This window comes from Mustelus asterias, chromosome 6 (genome assembly GCF_964213995.1).
Source record: "Mustelus asterias chromosome 6, sMusAst1.hap1.1, whole genome shotgun sequence".
Lineage (NCBI taxonomy): Eukaryota > Metazoa > Chordata > Chondrichthyes > Carcharhiniformes > Triakidae > Mustelus > Mustelus asterias.
The window spans coordinates 136,832,515-136,847,372 of NC_135806.1; the positions used below are offsets into that span (position 1 = coordinate 136,832,515).

At 44.4% G+C, this 14,858-nt stretch overlaps 1 protein-coding gene across 5 annotated transcripts in view; it reads right to left on the reverse strand.

Annotated features, from left to right (window-relative positions):
- htt (huntingtin) overlaps positions 1 to 14,858 on the reverse strand; it is a 222,177-nt gene that overhangs the window by 99,130 nt on the left and 108,189 nt on the right. For all 5 annotated transcript variants that reach the window (XM_078215138.1, XM_078215136.1, XM_078215139.1 and 2 more), the window contains exons 23-27: positions 12,201 to 12,343; positions 8,590 to 8,741; positions 5,102 to 5,301; positions 3,409 to 3,535; positions 2,252 to 2,379 (exon numbers count right to left, since the gene is read on the reverse strand). In XM_078215138.1, coding sequence (XP_078071264.1) covers positions 2,252 to 2,379; positions 3,409 to 3,535; positions 5,102 to 5,301; positions 8,590 to 8,741; positions 12,201 to 12,343 — 750 coding nt within the window. The remainder of the gene's footprint in view (positions 1 to 2,251; positions 2,380 to 3,408; positions 3,536 to 5,101; positions 5,302 to 8,589; positions 8,742 to 12,200; positions 12,344 to 14,858) is intronic.

A 14,858-nucleotide genomic window follows, 5' to 3' on the forward strand; every position in this document is an offset into this window, starting at 1 on the left:
CTTTCAGAATATGGGAGGAAACTGGAGCACCCAGAGGAAACCCACGCAGGTACGAGGAGAAAATGCAGGCTCCACAGATAGTGACCCAAGCCTGGAATTGAACCCAGGTCCCTGACGCTGCGAGGCAGCAGTGCTAACCACTGTGCCACCGTTTAGACAGCAAATTGAATTAATTTGAATGAGGGGATTGCAGAAGCAGATTTAATAATTTTCAAAAGGAAATTGGATCTAAACTTGAAAAGGAAAAAAAATCCAGGGCTATGGGAAAAGAGCAGGGAATGGGATTAATCTGATATCTCTTTGGAAGTACTACGACAAACCAAAGAGCTTCCTACTGTGCTGCATAATTTAATGTAATCACAGCACTCTTGATTTTGCAATGATTAAGAATCACAGAGATGGGAGCACTGCAAAGCAGTGACATGGACCTCTATGACCCTGCCATGAAGCATGGCTCCACACAGGAGCAAAGCCTAGCAACATTTACCATATAGTGGTGGTACACAATACAACCGATACAACTGTGATTCTACGTGGGCATAAAATGAAAAAAGAAAAACAACATAACTGCTGTAGGTCATCTGCAACATCACAAAACCATACTGTGAGTCGATCATTTGGCATGTCAGCAACAACTCTCACCAACTTTTACAGATACACCAAAGAAAGCACTCTTTCTGGCTGTATCATAGCTTGGTTTGGCTCCTGTTCTGCCCAAGACCGCAAGGAACTACAAAAGACCGTGAATGTCGCCCAATCCATCACTTAAACCAGCCTTCCATCCATTGACTCTGCCTACACTTCCCGCTGCCTCGGCAAAGCAACCAGCATAATTAAGGACCCCACGCACCCCGGACATTCTCTCTTCCACCTTCTTCCTTCGGGAAAAAGACACAAAAGTCTGAGGTCACATACCAACTGACTCAAGAACAACTTCTTCCCTACTGCCATCAGACTTTTGAATGAACCTACCTTGCATTAAATTGATCTTTCTCTACACCCAAGCTACGACCAACACTGCATTCTGCACCCTCTCCTTTGCTTTGCCTGTATAGCGCGCAAGAAACAATACTTTTCACTCTATGTTAATACATGTGACAATAATAAATCAAATCAAAGATCACTGTAGCCGTGCTCTCAATCACATTTCTTCAAAAGCCCCTCTGCCTTACGTCAAAAGCTTAAACAAAATATTCTCCACCTGCCCATCAGTCCTCTCATCCTTGCACGAGTGTACTCCACTGCTTCTGGAAAACAATTTGTATTCATATAGCATCTTAAATATGGTAACTGCCCAAAATACTCGATGTTCCCTATGAGGGTGCTACAGAAATTCAAGTTGTTCAAATTCAAGCAATAATTTTACGAAGCCTGGACAGGAAATGTGCACCTTTGGAAAGCAATGGTCTAATGTTGTCACAGAATATGCACTGGGTTACAGTGAGAGATACAGAGGTATCTTATTGTTTAAATTAACTAGGCACTTGTGTTACATTGAAAAACAAAGGAATGAAGACCGAATGTAGTCTTCAACTGGAGTGGGCCTAGAGTGAAGGAGGATAAACTAAACCGGGGTATACAATTTGAGAAGTGGAGTTGGTTGGGGTAAAGGTAATTTTCCACAGTAGTGGCCGAGGTGCTGGGAGTTGCCATGGCACTGAGAGTGCGTTCATTGGCAGAAGAGTGTAACTACAACATGACATGTTTACATAGGCAGCTACCAGTATAAATATGTGGGAATAGGAACTCACCACTAGAAAAAGTTCACAAAAAAGTAACACAAAAAACCTGACCGTGTAAAGTTTTGCAGAGGGAAATTATGAATGAATACAAGAATTTTAATAATTTATGGATCTTTCTTGAGCAATGTTCTACCTTTTCCAACCTCTGCTCATAATTCAAGTCCCTCATCCCTGGTAACATCCTGGTAAATCTCCTGTCTATCCTAGCTAAACTGTGGTGTCCAAACGTTTCCTCAATACTCCAGTTAAGTATTGCCTGCCAAAGTCAGGCTGCCCCCCTGCGTTTTTTTTGACATCTGAAATCCAATATTAAAATAAATATATCAAGAATACCCACAAACAGACCTACAAACCCAGTAGCACCTTCTCTCTCCGACACTGGGCAATGTACATCAACGGTTCTGGGGAAAGTAATGAGAGAGAGGGGGGTGGGGGGGTTGTGGAGGGGGAATGAGGCGGCAACCAGGAAATCACAAAAGAATGAGAAAACATCCCCTTTGTGTTGGTACCTTGTAGTTTGCGTATGTAGCTTTCAGAACATCGTGCAACTTCAGATAGGGAGGCAGGTGGTAAAAACTGCCGAGCGAGGTGGACTTGCTAGTTGGTGCAGCTCCAACAGCATCTGTGGGTCTAGCAGCTGCAAAGAGAATGGATAAGACACAGGAAAACGCTGAGTACAGTACACAGTCCAAAAGGCATGTCTTCTAGTTACAGTCGCAGCAGAATCAGCCACCAGAGGACACAGAGTTAAGATGAAGCAGAGGTGACACGAGAAAACCTTTTCAAAGAATCCCTACAGTGATGAAAGGAGGCCATTCAGCCCAAGTGGTCTGCACCGACTCTCCAACAGAGCATCTTGCCCAGCATCACCCCCTCCCCCATCCCATAATCCCACGCATTTACCCCACTAATCCATTTAACCTACACAATCTTGGAACACTGAGGGAGAATTTTAGCATGGCCAATCCACCTAACCTGCACATCTTTGGACCGTGGGAGAAAACCGGAGCACCTGGAGGAAGCGCACGTAGACACGGGGAGAATGTACAGACTCCAAACAAACAGTTACCCAAGGCCAGAATCGAACCCGGGTCCCTGGCGCTGTGAGACAGCAGTGCTAACCAGTGTCCTTGGATAATATTTATTTTGCCCCCCTGCCTCCATTTGAAAAGTTAACTCCTTTTCTCTTTCCACAGATGTTGCCAGACTGAGTTTTTCCAGCATTTTCTGTTTTTATTTCACATTTCCAGCATCCGCAGTATTTTGCTTTCACATAACACAGATGATCTGGTCTTTGTCAGATTGCTGTTTGTGGGACTTTACCATATACAGCTTGGCTACTGCATTTTCCTACAATAGTGACTACACGTAAAAAAAAAACTAAAAGCTAAATAAATTAATAATAGCTCTGACGAAAGGTCATCCAGTCACAAAACGTTGGATCTATTCTCTCTCCACAGATGCTGTCAGACCTGTTGAGATTTTCCAGCATTTTCTGCTTTTGTTTAAAGAAAAAGCACTTTGTTGGCTGCAAAGTGCTTTGGGGCTTCCTGAGATCATGAAAGGTGCTATATAAATGCAACTATTTTCTTTTTCACTTTTCAAGTAACAGCCGCTGTCCAACCCAGGTGAGGTGAAGCAGCTTGGGACATGCAACTTTTCCCACCTGGACTGGACTCAGTATTTTTCTTTGGGCTCATTGGTGCAGCCGCCTGCTCTGCTGACTCTCTCTCCTTTCCCTTGCGCCTGATTGGACTGAGGGACGGCGTGTTCGCAAGTGAAGGTAGAGTTGCCTGAAAAGTAGAACGCAGTGAAGCATTAGAACATGACACAATGTCCAGCTGTAATCAAACTCTCGCTTTATCAAATTAGCAGTGCATCACCCCCCCAACCCCACAATTTAATCACAATTATTAAAACTAGATTCTGTTACACAAGCTTTGTCTGCCTGCTCTTTTAGTGTCTTGTAACCTAAATGCTCACGTTATCTATGCATTCAATTCACCACAAACTAAATTGTGAAGTCACGCTCTCAAGCTCTTTATAACCCAGTATTTTAATGATCTGGTATGTGCTGCTTCAAGTGCGCTGAAAGCAGATTCAAATTAACTTGAAAAAGGAAATTAGATGCATACTTCAAAAGGAAGTGTTTAGGGGGAATGAGCAGGGTTAGAACATAGAAACCCTACAGTGCAGAAAGAGGCCATTTGGCCCATCGAGTCTGCACCGACTACAATCCCACCCAAGCCCTACCCCCATATCCCTACATATTTACCCGCTAATCCCCCTAACCTACGCATCTCAGGACACTAAGGGGCAATTTTTTTTTTAGCATGGCCAATCAACCTAACCCGCACATCTTTGGAGTGTGGGAGGAAACCGGAGCACCCGGAGGAAACCCACACAGACACGAGGAGAATGTGCAAACTCCACACAGACAGTGACCCAAGCCGGGAATCGAACCCAGGTCCCTGGAGCTGTGAAGCAGCAGTAACAGTATGAAAAGGTTGGTAGGGGTGTAACCGTTGAATGTATTGGATAACTCTCACAAGATGGCAGTATAGACACAGCAGGTCCAAGCGTCTCTTGCTGTGCTGTAAGGGTCTATAATTCCATAAAGTTCTATCCAGAAAGAGTTGAACCATACAGGTGGGGAGGGGGGGCAAAGAGAGAGAAAGAGGGATTTCAGGCTCAAACCTCTTATTGTTCAGAGTTCATTGAACTGGGTTAGAGATTCAGCATGGGCGGTTAAAGTAGTTTCAGCCCCTCTATCAGGGGAGTAGGGGAAGTAACGGTGAGGGCTCCTGTCCCTGATTGCCGCCCAGAGACACTTGCATAGAGTAATCATGTTCTCAGGCCTCAGTGAGGACAGAGCACGGTAAATGGGCCCTCGACACTCTTCACTCAGGCTCACTGCTCAACTGATGGCCTCTTGGATGAGGTAGCAGAGGGAGGAGAAGCCTAGGGAAGTACAATCCAAGCAAGGAGGCAGTGCCTTCAGAAGGACGCAGAAAAAGAGCAGGCAAATAAAAAGGGAAGAGTAAATAAGAAATAGGAGTAAGCCGTAGAGCTCCTTAACCCTTCTCTTCCTTTCAGTAAGATCAGAGCTGATCTACCTTAACTTCACTTTCCCATCCAATCCCCACAGCCATTGCTTTTAGTTTTCATATACATTGTACTGTATCTATATGTTGTATATATACATTCTAGAAATGCTTAAATTTATACTCCTATTGCATAATGCACTCTGTGGAATGATACGCTGGATTCCCAGTGAACTGTCCGAATTCTGGTCATTAGAACATGACACAATGTCCAGCTATTGATCCTAATGTGATTTAATATAAATTTCCACATACCTTCAGTGCAGGGCCGGGTGCAACATCATCAATCACATGTGCACAGATATTGATGACCTTCATCAGATGAGAAAATAGCTGTTCTACCATTCCTACCAAGGTCCTGTCAGCCAAGGCAGGCCATGGTTCTTCAAGTTTAGTGGTTGTACCAGCATCATCTTCATTGGCCCATGGATTCTTCAAAGATTTGGGTGCAATGGCTATTGATACAAAAACAAAAAAAATACAAAGAATAAGTTGGTTCCTCCAATTATTGGTGAAATGTGGTCAGTTTAGTTAATCAGGAGTGAAAGAATCATCCAAATTTTTTCATCCAAAATTGAAAGAAACCAAGTCTCTCGATTTAATCTCTGGTCATGCACCTATTGCCAGCAGGCTGTTATAGAGTCATAATTCTAGAGGTTTACAGCATGGAAACAGGCCCTTCGGCCCAACTTGTCCATGCCACCCCTTTTTTTTCAAACCTCTAAGCAAATCCCAATTGCCCGCATTTGCCCCATATCCCTTTATACCCATCGTACCCATGTAACTGACTAAATACTTTTTAAAAGACAAAATTGTGCCACCTCAACTACTACCTCTGGCAGCTTGTTCCAGACACTCACCACCCTGTGTGAGAAAAAATTGCCCCTCTGGACACTTTTGTATCTCTCCCCTCTCACCTTAAACCTATGCCCTCTAGTTTTAGACTCCCCTACCTTTGGGAAAAGATATTGACTTTCGAGCTGATCTCTGCCCCTCATTATTTTATAGACCTCCAAGATCACCCCTCAGCCTTCTATGCTTTAGAGAAAAAAGTCCCAGTCTGGGGTGTGATGGAATACTCTCCACTTGCCTGGATGAGTGCAGCTCCTACCAAAGTGAAGAAGCTTGACAGCAAAGAGGACAAAGCAACCCATTTGATTAGCACCCCTTCTACAAACATTCACTCTCTCTAGCACCAATTAACTGTGGCTGCCATGTGTACAAGATCTACATCTACAAGATGCACGGCAGGAACTCACCAAGGTTTCTTAGGCAGCACCTTCCAAACCCATGACCTCTACCATCCGGAAGGACAAGAGCAACAGATACCTGGGAACACCACCACCTGGGGGTTCCCCTTCAAGTCACTCACCATCCTGACTTGGAAATATATCGCCGTCCCTTCACTGTTGCAGGGTCAAAATCATGGAACTCCCTCCCTAACAGCACTGTGGGTGTACCTACACCACATGGACTACAGTGGTTCAAGAAAGCAACTAGGGATGGGCAATAAATGCCGGCCTAGCCAACGATGTCCACATCCCATAAATGAATTTAAAAAAATAATAAATGCATTACACTCACACTTATGTAATTATATACGTACCAGAATTTCTTACATTTATATTGGACCTTATATAGAAATATCTTAAGCAGTTCACAAAATTTACATTTGAATTGAAGTGATTTGTAGTTACAAACACTAGAGCCAGTCCATGCCAACCACTACAGGTTACTAAGTGATCGGTTAATATTTTCTCTCCTGTAGTAGTGTTGTTTAAGGGAGGAGCGATGACCGGGGCTCTGGGACAGTTCCCTCCTCCTCAACATGCATCTGGCTTGTGGAAGGGAAATAATCTGCTTAATCTCTGCTTCTGATTGCTATCCAGCAACCCTGCCTCAAACGCATGAGGGACCTTTCAAGTCAATAAAATCAGACTGGGCATATCGTTATTTAATGACTCGATTAAAGGATGGCGCGCCTCTGGTGCCCTGAATATTTAACTACAACAGAGTGCCGACCAAGATTACACACGCGCAATCTGGTGAGGTTCTGACCCAGAGCCAAAAACGCTGCCAAATGAGCCAAGCTCACTGCTCCTTCATTTCTCATATCATAGAACTATAGAAAAGTTACAGCACAGAAGGAGGCGGCCATTCAGCCCATCTTGTCCATGCCAGCTTAAGGGCACCCAGGTGCCCATTCTAATCCCACCTTCCTGCACGCAGCCCATAGTCCTGTAGTTTAAAGCTCTTAAAGTGCAGATCCAGGTACTTTTTATAAGAGTTTAGGGTCTCTGCCTCCACCACCAACTCGGGCAGCGAATTCCAGACACCCACCACCTTCTGCGTTAAAAAGTTCATCATCATGTTCCCTCTACACCTATTGCCACTTATCTTGAATCTCTGTCCCCTGGTTCTAGAATTCTCCACCAAGGGAAATAATTTTACCCTGTCCACTCTGTCTCTTGCCATCATAATTTTGTACACCTCCATCACGTCACTCCTCAGCCTTCTTTGTTCCAAGGAACTGGGAGTATTATTGTTGACTATCAGCAAATGAGTACAGTTCCAGCAACTAAACTGAAATGTTGTGGGAAGGCAAATAATAATGGTTTATGAGTTTGTCCAGTATTACTTCCTGTGGGTGCAGATCTTCTATCCTGCCCATCAGTGCATTCCCCGGGCGTTAGGTCAACTACTTCATTCTGTCTGCACGTGGGCATGCATTGTCGCTAACTCCACAATATGGGAGAATGATCATTGGTAAAGGAAACACAATTTTCTGGCTGGAAAGAAGGAAGACATCAATTGGAAGTAAGAATTTTCTTCAGAGTACACTTGGTAAGAATTCCCTTTAGAGTAACATGATACATTTGAAATCTGTAAATTTTAGGTCAGCATAATTGAGATCAAAACTGTGTTCCTATTATGCTAAACAGGAGGTTCTTTCCAGTACTCTTTAATGGGTGAAAGCTCTTCAGTGTTAAGACATGGAATTATAGAGCAAGGGCTCTTGTTTGATCCTAAATCAATGCCAAGTTTGCCAATCTCAACTGGACCATGGTCACAAGTATTCTCATAGAATCCCTACAGTACAGAAGACAGCCATTCGGCCCATCGAGCCTGCACCGACAACAACCCCACCCTATCCCCGTAAACCCACATATTTGCCCTGCTAATCCCCCAGAAACTAGGGTCAATTTAGCATGGCCAATCAAGCTAACCCACACATCTTTGGAGTGTGGGAGGAAACCGGGGCACCCGGAGGAAACCCACAAAGACACGGAGAGAACGTGCAAACTCCACACAGACAGTGACCCAAGCCGGGAATCGAACCTGGGTCCCTGGCGCTGTGAGGCAGCCATGTTAACCACTGTGCCACCATGCAACCCATTCTCATTGGCTAAGTGTCCCTGGGTCATGGGTTGGTTTGCATTTGCACTTAACTACCCATTGAAACAAATGGGTTAAAAATTGCTCAGTGGTTAGCAGAGAATTAGAAAACTCTGGCCTCACTGTATAGCTCAGTACTGACAGCAGTGACGTGCTATAATGCAACCAGAGCTTATGGAAACATGCTCCCCACGATGCATCTCCACAATTTTGAGAAAAGGGGGAGGTTAATTGAGAGAATAAAAATTTCACACAACAATTTGTATAGAGAAGAGACAATCTGTGCTAGGTATGTTGGTGTGCAACAAGGAATTTTAAGTATGCATCGGATAAAGAACTCTACTTACCCGCCAGCAGGTTTCCAGACAATATTAAGGCATCCTGATGGGAAGAAAGGTCCAAAGGAAACCAGGCTGAGGAAAGCAGAGATAGTATCATATTGACCATCCCCACAGTACAGCTTTTACGGGGATCATCCGTCGGACTGTTCTGCGATAAACTAGAAGCCAAAGAATAAGTGGCCGTTAAACTAATGAACAGCTCAACCAATTTTATCAAAAGAAGTGGCACTCACTAAGTTTACGAAAAACTGGAATTACTAATTGAAATCATAGATTTATGCACTACAGTTCCAACCATTTGTAGCGGGTGCATTCACATGAAGGACACTTGCCAGCAGTAGGCAATGTTTGGTACTAATTGGCGGTGCTATATCAGTACCCTACTATCCATCAAGAATGTTTGATTCCTTTATGACCTTTTGGCCAGTTGTTTCCAACTCCACTATGGCCTGCAACTTTCTTTAAACTACAGTCAGCACAAATTGTAACCTCTATCAGTTAAAAGACATTAGAAAAGCCTAAATACACTTCTTGAAGATTAAGAGGTGTTATTTATTTACTTCTGTTCGTTCTTGCATTCAGTGTGCCGAGGCGAGTGGTGAGCAAGTGTGCAAACAGTTTAAGTTTATTTATTTGTGTCACAAGTAGTCTTACATTAACACTACAATAAAGTTACTGTGAAAATCCCCTAGTCGCCACACTCCGGCACCTGTTCGGGTACACTGAGGGAGAATTTAGCATGGCCAATGAATCTAACCAACACGTCTTTCAAACTGTGGGAGGAAACTGGAGCACTCGGAGGAAACCCACGCAGACATGGGTAGAACGTGCAGTCTCCGCACAGACAGTGACCCAAACCGGGAATTGAACCCGGGTCCCTGGTGCTGTGAGGCAGCAGTGCCAACCACTGTGCCACCCTGGTTCTTCAAGGGCGGCACAGTGGTAGAGCATTTTAAGTGCTCTATTTGTTTGTTCCTGAAACGAATAGAGCACTTAAAGCGCAATAACCAGCAAAACTCTGAAATTGATCTCAATGCAAACGGCTGACGGTTATCACATTGTGACCAGCATTAAGCAGTTGTTCATTTTTAAGCGTGGATGTTTTAAATAGTCGGGACAAAACTAGGAGAAAAGATATAGGTGACAACTGAACCTTTCATAAGCATCATAATGTCTGCACACGTGCTCCCTGAAGGCTGAGTACACTTGTGAATGGGATAACCTGAATTCAACTCGAGTTCAAGAATGACAAGAGTCTCATAACAAAGGATCATTTTGAATTTTTACTGGCGCGATCATATGAAAAGGATTTTTTTTTAAAATAGTATTATCCCCAAGACACTTGATTGGCTGGTTCAACTGTAGCACAAAGGGGTTGTCAATCTTTCACAAAGATTACATTTTAAGAAGAAGCAGAGCAACAGAGGAAAGAAACAAAATGTAAAGGGGAGAGAGAGGGGGGGGAAGGATTATTTGTTCTTGACTACAGGGGCTCATTTTTCCAACCAAAACCTTTACTTTAAGTAGCAAGAGGACTTATTAGTACACTGCTTGTTAAATGGGAGCAGCTTAAATATATTTTAATATTGAATCTTATTTTTATTTTTGCTGGAGTTCAGACAAATGGGGCCGGGGGTGGGGGGAGGGATCTTATAAAATTCTAACAGGACTAGACAGGGTAGATGCAGGGAGGATGTTCCCGATGGTGGGGGAACTCCAGAACCAGGGGTCACAGTCTGAGGATAAGGGGTAGACCATTTAGGATGGAGACGGTAACACTTTTCTTCACCCAAAGAGTGGTGAGCCTGTGGAATTCATTGCCACAGGAAGTAGTTGATGTCAAAACATTGAAAGAGGCGGTTAGATATAGCACTTGGGGTGAATGGGATCCAAGGTTATGGGGAGAAAGCAGGATTAGGCTATTGAGTTGGACCATCAGCCATGATCGTGATGAATGGCCTCCTCCTGCTCCTACATTCTATGTTTCTATGTTATTCTTTGATGTGATGTGGGTGTCGCTGACATTTGTTGCCCATCCCTATTTGCCCTTGAGCTGAGTGGTTTGTCTTGCTTCCTTTTCCATTGCTGATTTCTTTTTCACTTTCCAGAGAATTAGAAAACATATTTTATGGGGAAAAGTGGATGAATATTGGATGGAGGCGCAGATAAAGTGCTATGGGGAGAGAGGTGGGCAATGGGAGCTTTGGGTTGCTGTAGCAAAAAGTTGGCAAAGACAACGAGTCAAATGCATCAGTATTTCTAGGTACAGTCACTCATTGAGATTGCCTGACGCTACCATTTTAGCAGAATTGGCTAGACATTTTGATTGTGTTAAATCCACCGTAAAAAAGGGGATCAGTTGAATCCCAGAGAAACTGCTGCTGAGTTAGACAGCTTTTTGGGAATCAAGGGATACAAGGAGCAAGTGTAGTGTGTCAAAATTCGCAGATGACACGAAGACGGGTGGAAGAGCAAAGTGTGCAGAGGACGCTGAAAGTCTGCAAAGGAATACAGATAATCTAAGTGAGTGGACGAGGGTCTGGCAGATGGAGTACAATGTTGGTAAATGTGAGGTCATCCATTTTGGTAGGAATAACAGCAAAATGGACTATTATTTAAATGGTAAAAAATTGCAGCATGCTGCTGTGCAGAGGGACCTGGGTGTCCTTGTGCAGGAATCTCAAGGAGTTGGTTTGCAGGTGCAGCAGGTAATTAAGAAGGCAAATGGAATTTTGTCCTTCATTGCTAGAGGGATGGAGTTTAAAAATAGCGAGGTTATGTTGCAGCTGTATAAGATGCTGGTGAAGCCACACCGGGAGTACTGTGTACAGTTTTGGTCTCCTTATTTGAGAAAGGATATACTGGCACTGGAGGGGGTGCAGAGGAGATTCACTCGGTTGATTCTGGAGTTGAGAGGGTTGGCTTATGAGGAGAGACTGAGTAGACTGGGCTATACTCATTGGAATTCAGAAGAATGAGGGGAGATCTTATAGAAACATATAAAATTATGAAGGGAATAGATAAGATAGAAGCAGGGAAGTTGTTTCCACTGGCGGGTGAAACTAGAACTAGGGGGCATAGCCTCAAAATAAGGGGAAACAGATTTAGGACCGAGTTGAGGAGGAACTTCTTCAAAGGGTTGTGAATCTGTGGAATTCCCTGCCCAGTGAAGCAGTTGAGGCTACTTCATTGAATGTTTTTAAGGCAAGGATAGATAAATTTTTGAACAGTAAAGGAATTAAGGGTTATGGTGAGCGGGCGGGTAAGTGGAGCTGAGTCCACAAAAAGATCAGCCATGATCTTATTGAATGGCGGAGCAGGCTCGAGGGTCCAGATGACCTACTCCTGCTCCTTGTTCTTATGTTATGTTCCAAGTGGCAAAATGGAGTTGAGGCTGAAGATCACCCATGATCATGGGCAGAGTAGGCTTGAGAGGATATATGGTCCACCCTTGCTTCCTTTTGTAATGTCACATCCTTACACATCTTAAGCGTTGGGGGATTAATCCTATGGCATGACCTCAAGGCCCTAGGCCTTAAACACTCAAACATTAAGTAGAAATGGGAAGAGACCCAAAAGTCATGAAAGACACACAAGAACATTTTATGACAAGGTACCTGAAAGAACGCCCCCTATTCTTGTACAGGTGGACTCTGGATGCTTGTGAACTGCTAGTCGTATACCCACAGTGCCAACCAATGGTCCAGTTACACACAGGGTAGTTCAAAGAGAGCAAAGACAAAACTTCACAGCAACCAAGCTGCAAATAAAACAAAGGATATCATAACACAACACAAACAACAATCAGAACTGCAGGGTGAAGGATAGTTCAAGGGAAAGATAAGTGGAGAGGTGGCAGCAAAGCATACTATTTGCCATAATAGCCCCTTTCTCTTTCAAAGTATAAAGTATAACATTTCAGAAATTCCATGTTTCGGGGCAGCACATCACTTGAACCCTCCGCATGTTTGCTCTGGTCCCCTAAACTCCAGAGAAATGGTGCTTGCAGATTCACACAAAATATACTCCTATAGCTGCCCGCCCCTTAACCCTAACCTCTACACTCTCAGTCTGCAGTATGATTGCGCAGACACCCACAGGCCCTGGTTCTCCTCTAGAGCAAATGAAGTATGCAAGGGAACACACACAGCAGTGAAGTCCCTGAAGTTGCCTAGCAGGGAGGTAGGGCCTCCTCAGGAGCAATGAAATTGGCATTTTTTTTCCTAATACATCAAAAGTAATTTCATTATTTTATTCTGGGCAGTATTCCTCAAGTTCCTACGTCGACAGTACCCAGTTTTAAACATCCTTTCTGTATGTAACAGTTTTAAAAGGGACAGTGATTTTCCACAGTTCCACGCAGTATCATTTTGTACAGAAGTGAATGAAGAAACAAACAGGATGATGGAAATATCCAGCGGATTTGGCAGCATTGGCGGCGGATAGAGAAACAGAATTAATATTTCAGGTCAGTGACCTTTCCTAAAAACTGCACGATACATGGGGGCACACTGGCACTGACAAAAGGAATACTGCGGCGAGTAACTCACCTCCTGACTCCCCAAAGCCTGTCCACCGTCTGCAAGGCACAAGCCAGGAGTGTGATGGAATACTCCACACTAGCCTGGATGAGTGCAGCTCCAACAACACTCAAGAAGCTCGACACCATCCAGAACAAAGCAATCCGCTTGATTGGCACCACATCTACAAACATTCAATCCCTCCACCATCCCTCAGTAGCAGCAGTGTGTACTATCTACAAGATGCACTGCAGCAATTCACCAGAGATCCTTAGCACCTTCCAAACCCACGACCACTTCCATCCAGAACGACAAGCAGCAGATACACGGGAACACCACCACCTACAACCTCCCCTCCAAGCCATTCACCATCCTGACTTGGAAATATATTGGCCGTTCCTTCACAGTCGCTTGGTCAAAATCCTGGAATTCCCTCCCTAACGGCATTGTGGGTCAACCCACAGCACGTGGACTGCAGCGATTCAAGGCAGCAGGTCACCAGCACCTTCTCAAGGGCAACTAGGGATGGGCAATAAATGCTGGTGCCCATGTCCCACCAATGAATCTGAAACATTAGCTGTTTCTCTTTCACAGATGCTGCCTGACCAGTTGAGGACTTCCAGGAGTTTGTATTTATTATATAAATCTCCAGCTGCTGCAACATTGTTTTCAAATGAAAAATTTCCGATCCAAATCTTCCACAAGCGCTGGATGGAAGGGGTCGTGGGGCTGGGGGATGAAAGGAAATCAAGCAACTTTACACAGTATTACATTTCTAATCACAATGAGCATGGATAGTTTAGGCTAAATTGCATGTTAAAATAACCAGCAATTACACTGGAAGTATCAGCCAACTTGCTTTACGCTCAGAAATAGACAGTATTTCAGACAGGGGATGGAATTTAATTCCACCCTCATCTGCAGGCTGAATTGGAGGGGGAGGGGGGTGGGAAAGTTTGCCCTCCTGACTCCCTCTGATTCTGTCAGAGATGGGAAGGCCGAGGATGGTTTTCCTGCCCAGAGGTCAATTAAGATCCTTAAGTGGCCAATTATTTGTAGAAATCATAGAAACCCTACAGTGCAGAAGAAGGCCATTCGGCCCATCGAGTCTGCACCGACCACAATCCCACCCAGGCCCGACCCCCACATATTTACCCGCTAATCCCACTAACCTACGCATCTCAGGACTCTAAGGGGCAGTTTTTAACCTGGCCAATCAACCTAACCCGCACATCTTTGGACTGTGGGAGGAAACCGGAGCACCCGGAGGAAACCCACGCAGACACGAGGAGAATGTGCAAACTCCACACAGACAGTGACCCAAGCCGGGAATCGAACCCGGGACCCTGGAGCTGTGAAGCAGCAGTGCTAACCACTGTGCTACCGTGCCGCCCACATCTTAAGCGTTGGTCACTTAAGGGACTCACCCCACCAACACTGGTATTCTACCATTGGCGGTGGCCCTACGCCAAGTGAGAAGGTCGCCCAATAGAGGCTGACACCCCCTTGCTGCTGCTGGTCTGATTGGGGATCATCTCCAGCTTTCAGAACACTAGAATAGGCATTAAATTGAAGCCTACAAATGTCTATTGGGATGATTAGTGGATGAAGGCATGATAGAATGGAGTTCATTACTCGGCCCCTTTTAAAGGTGGGTGGAAATCAATTCATATAAAATATCGGACAGATCAATGTCACCTGAACACTCTAATCCATCGCTCATCATGGATGGCAGTAATTTAAAGCATTAAAATG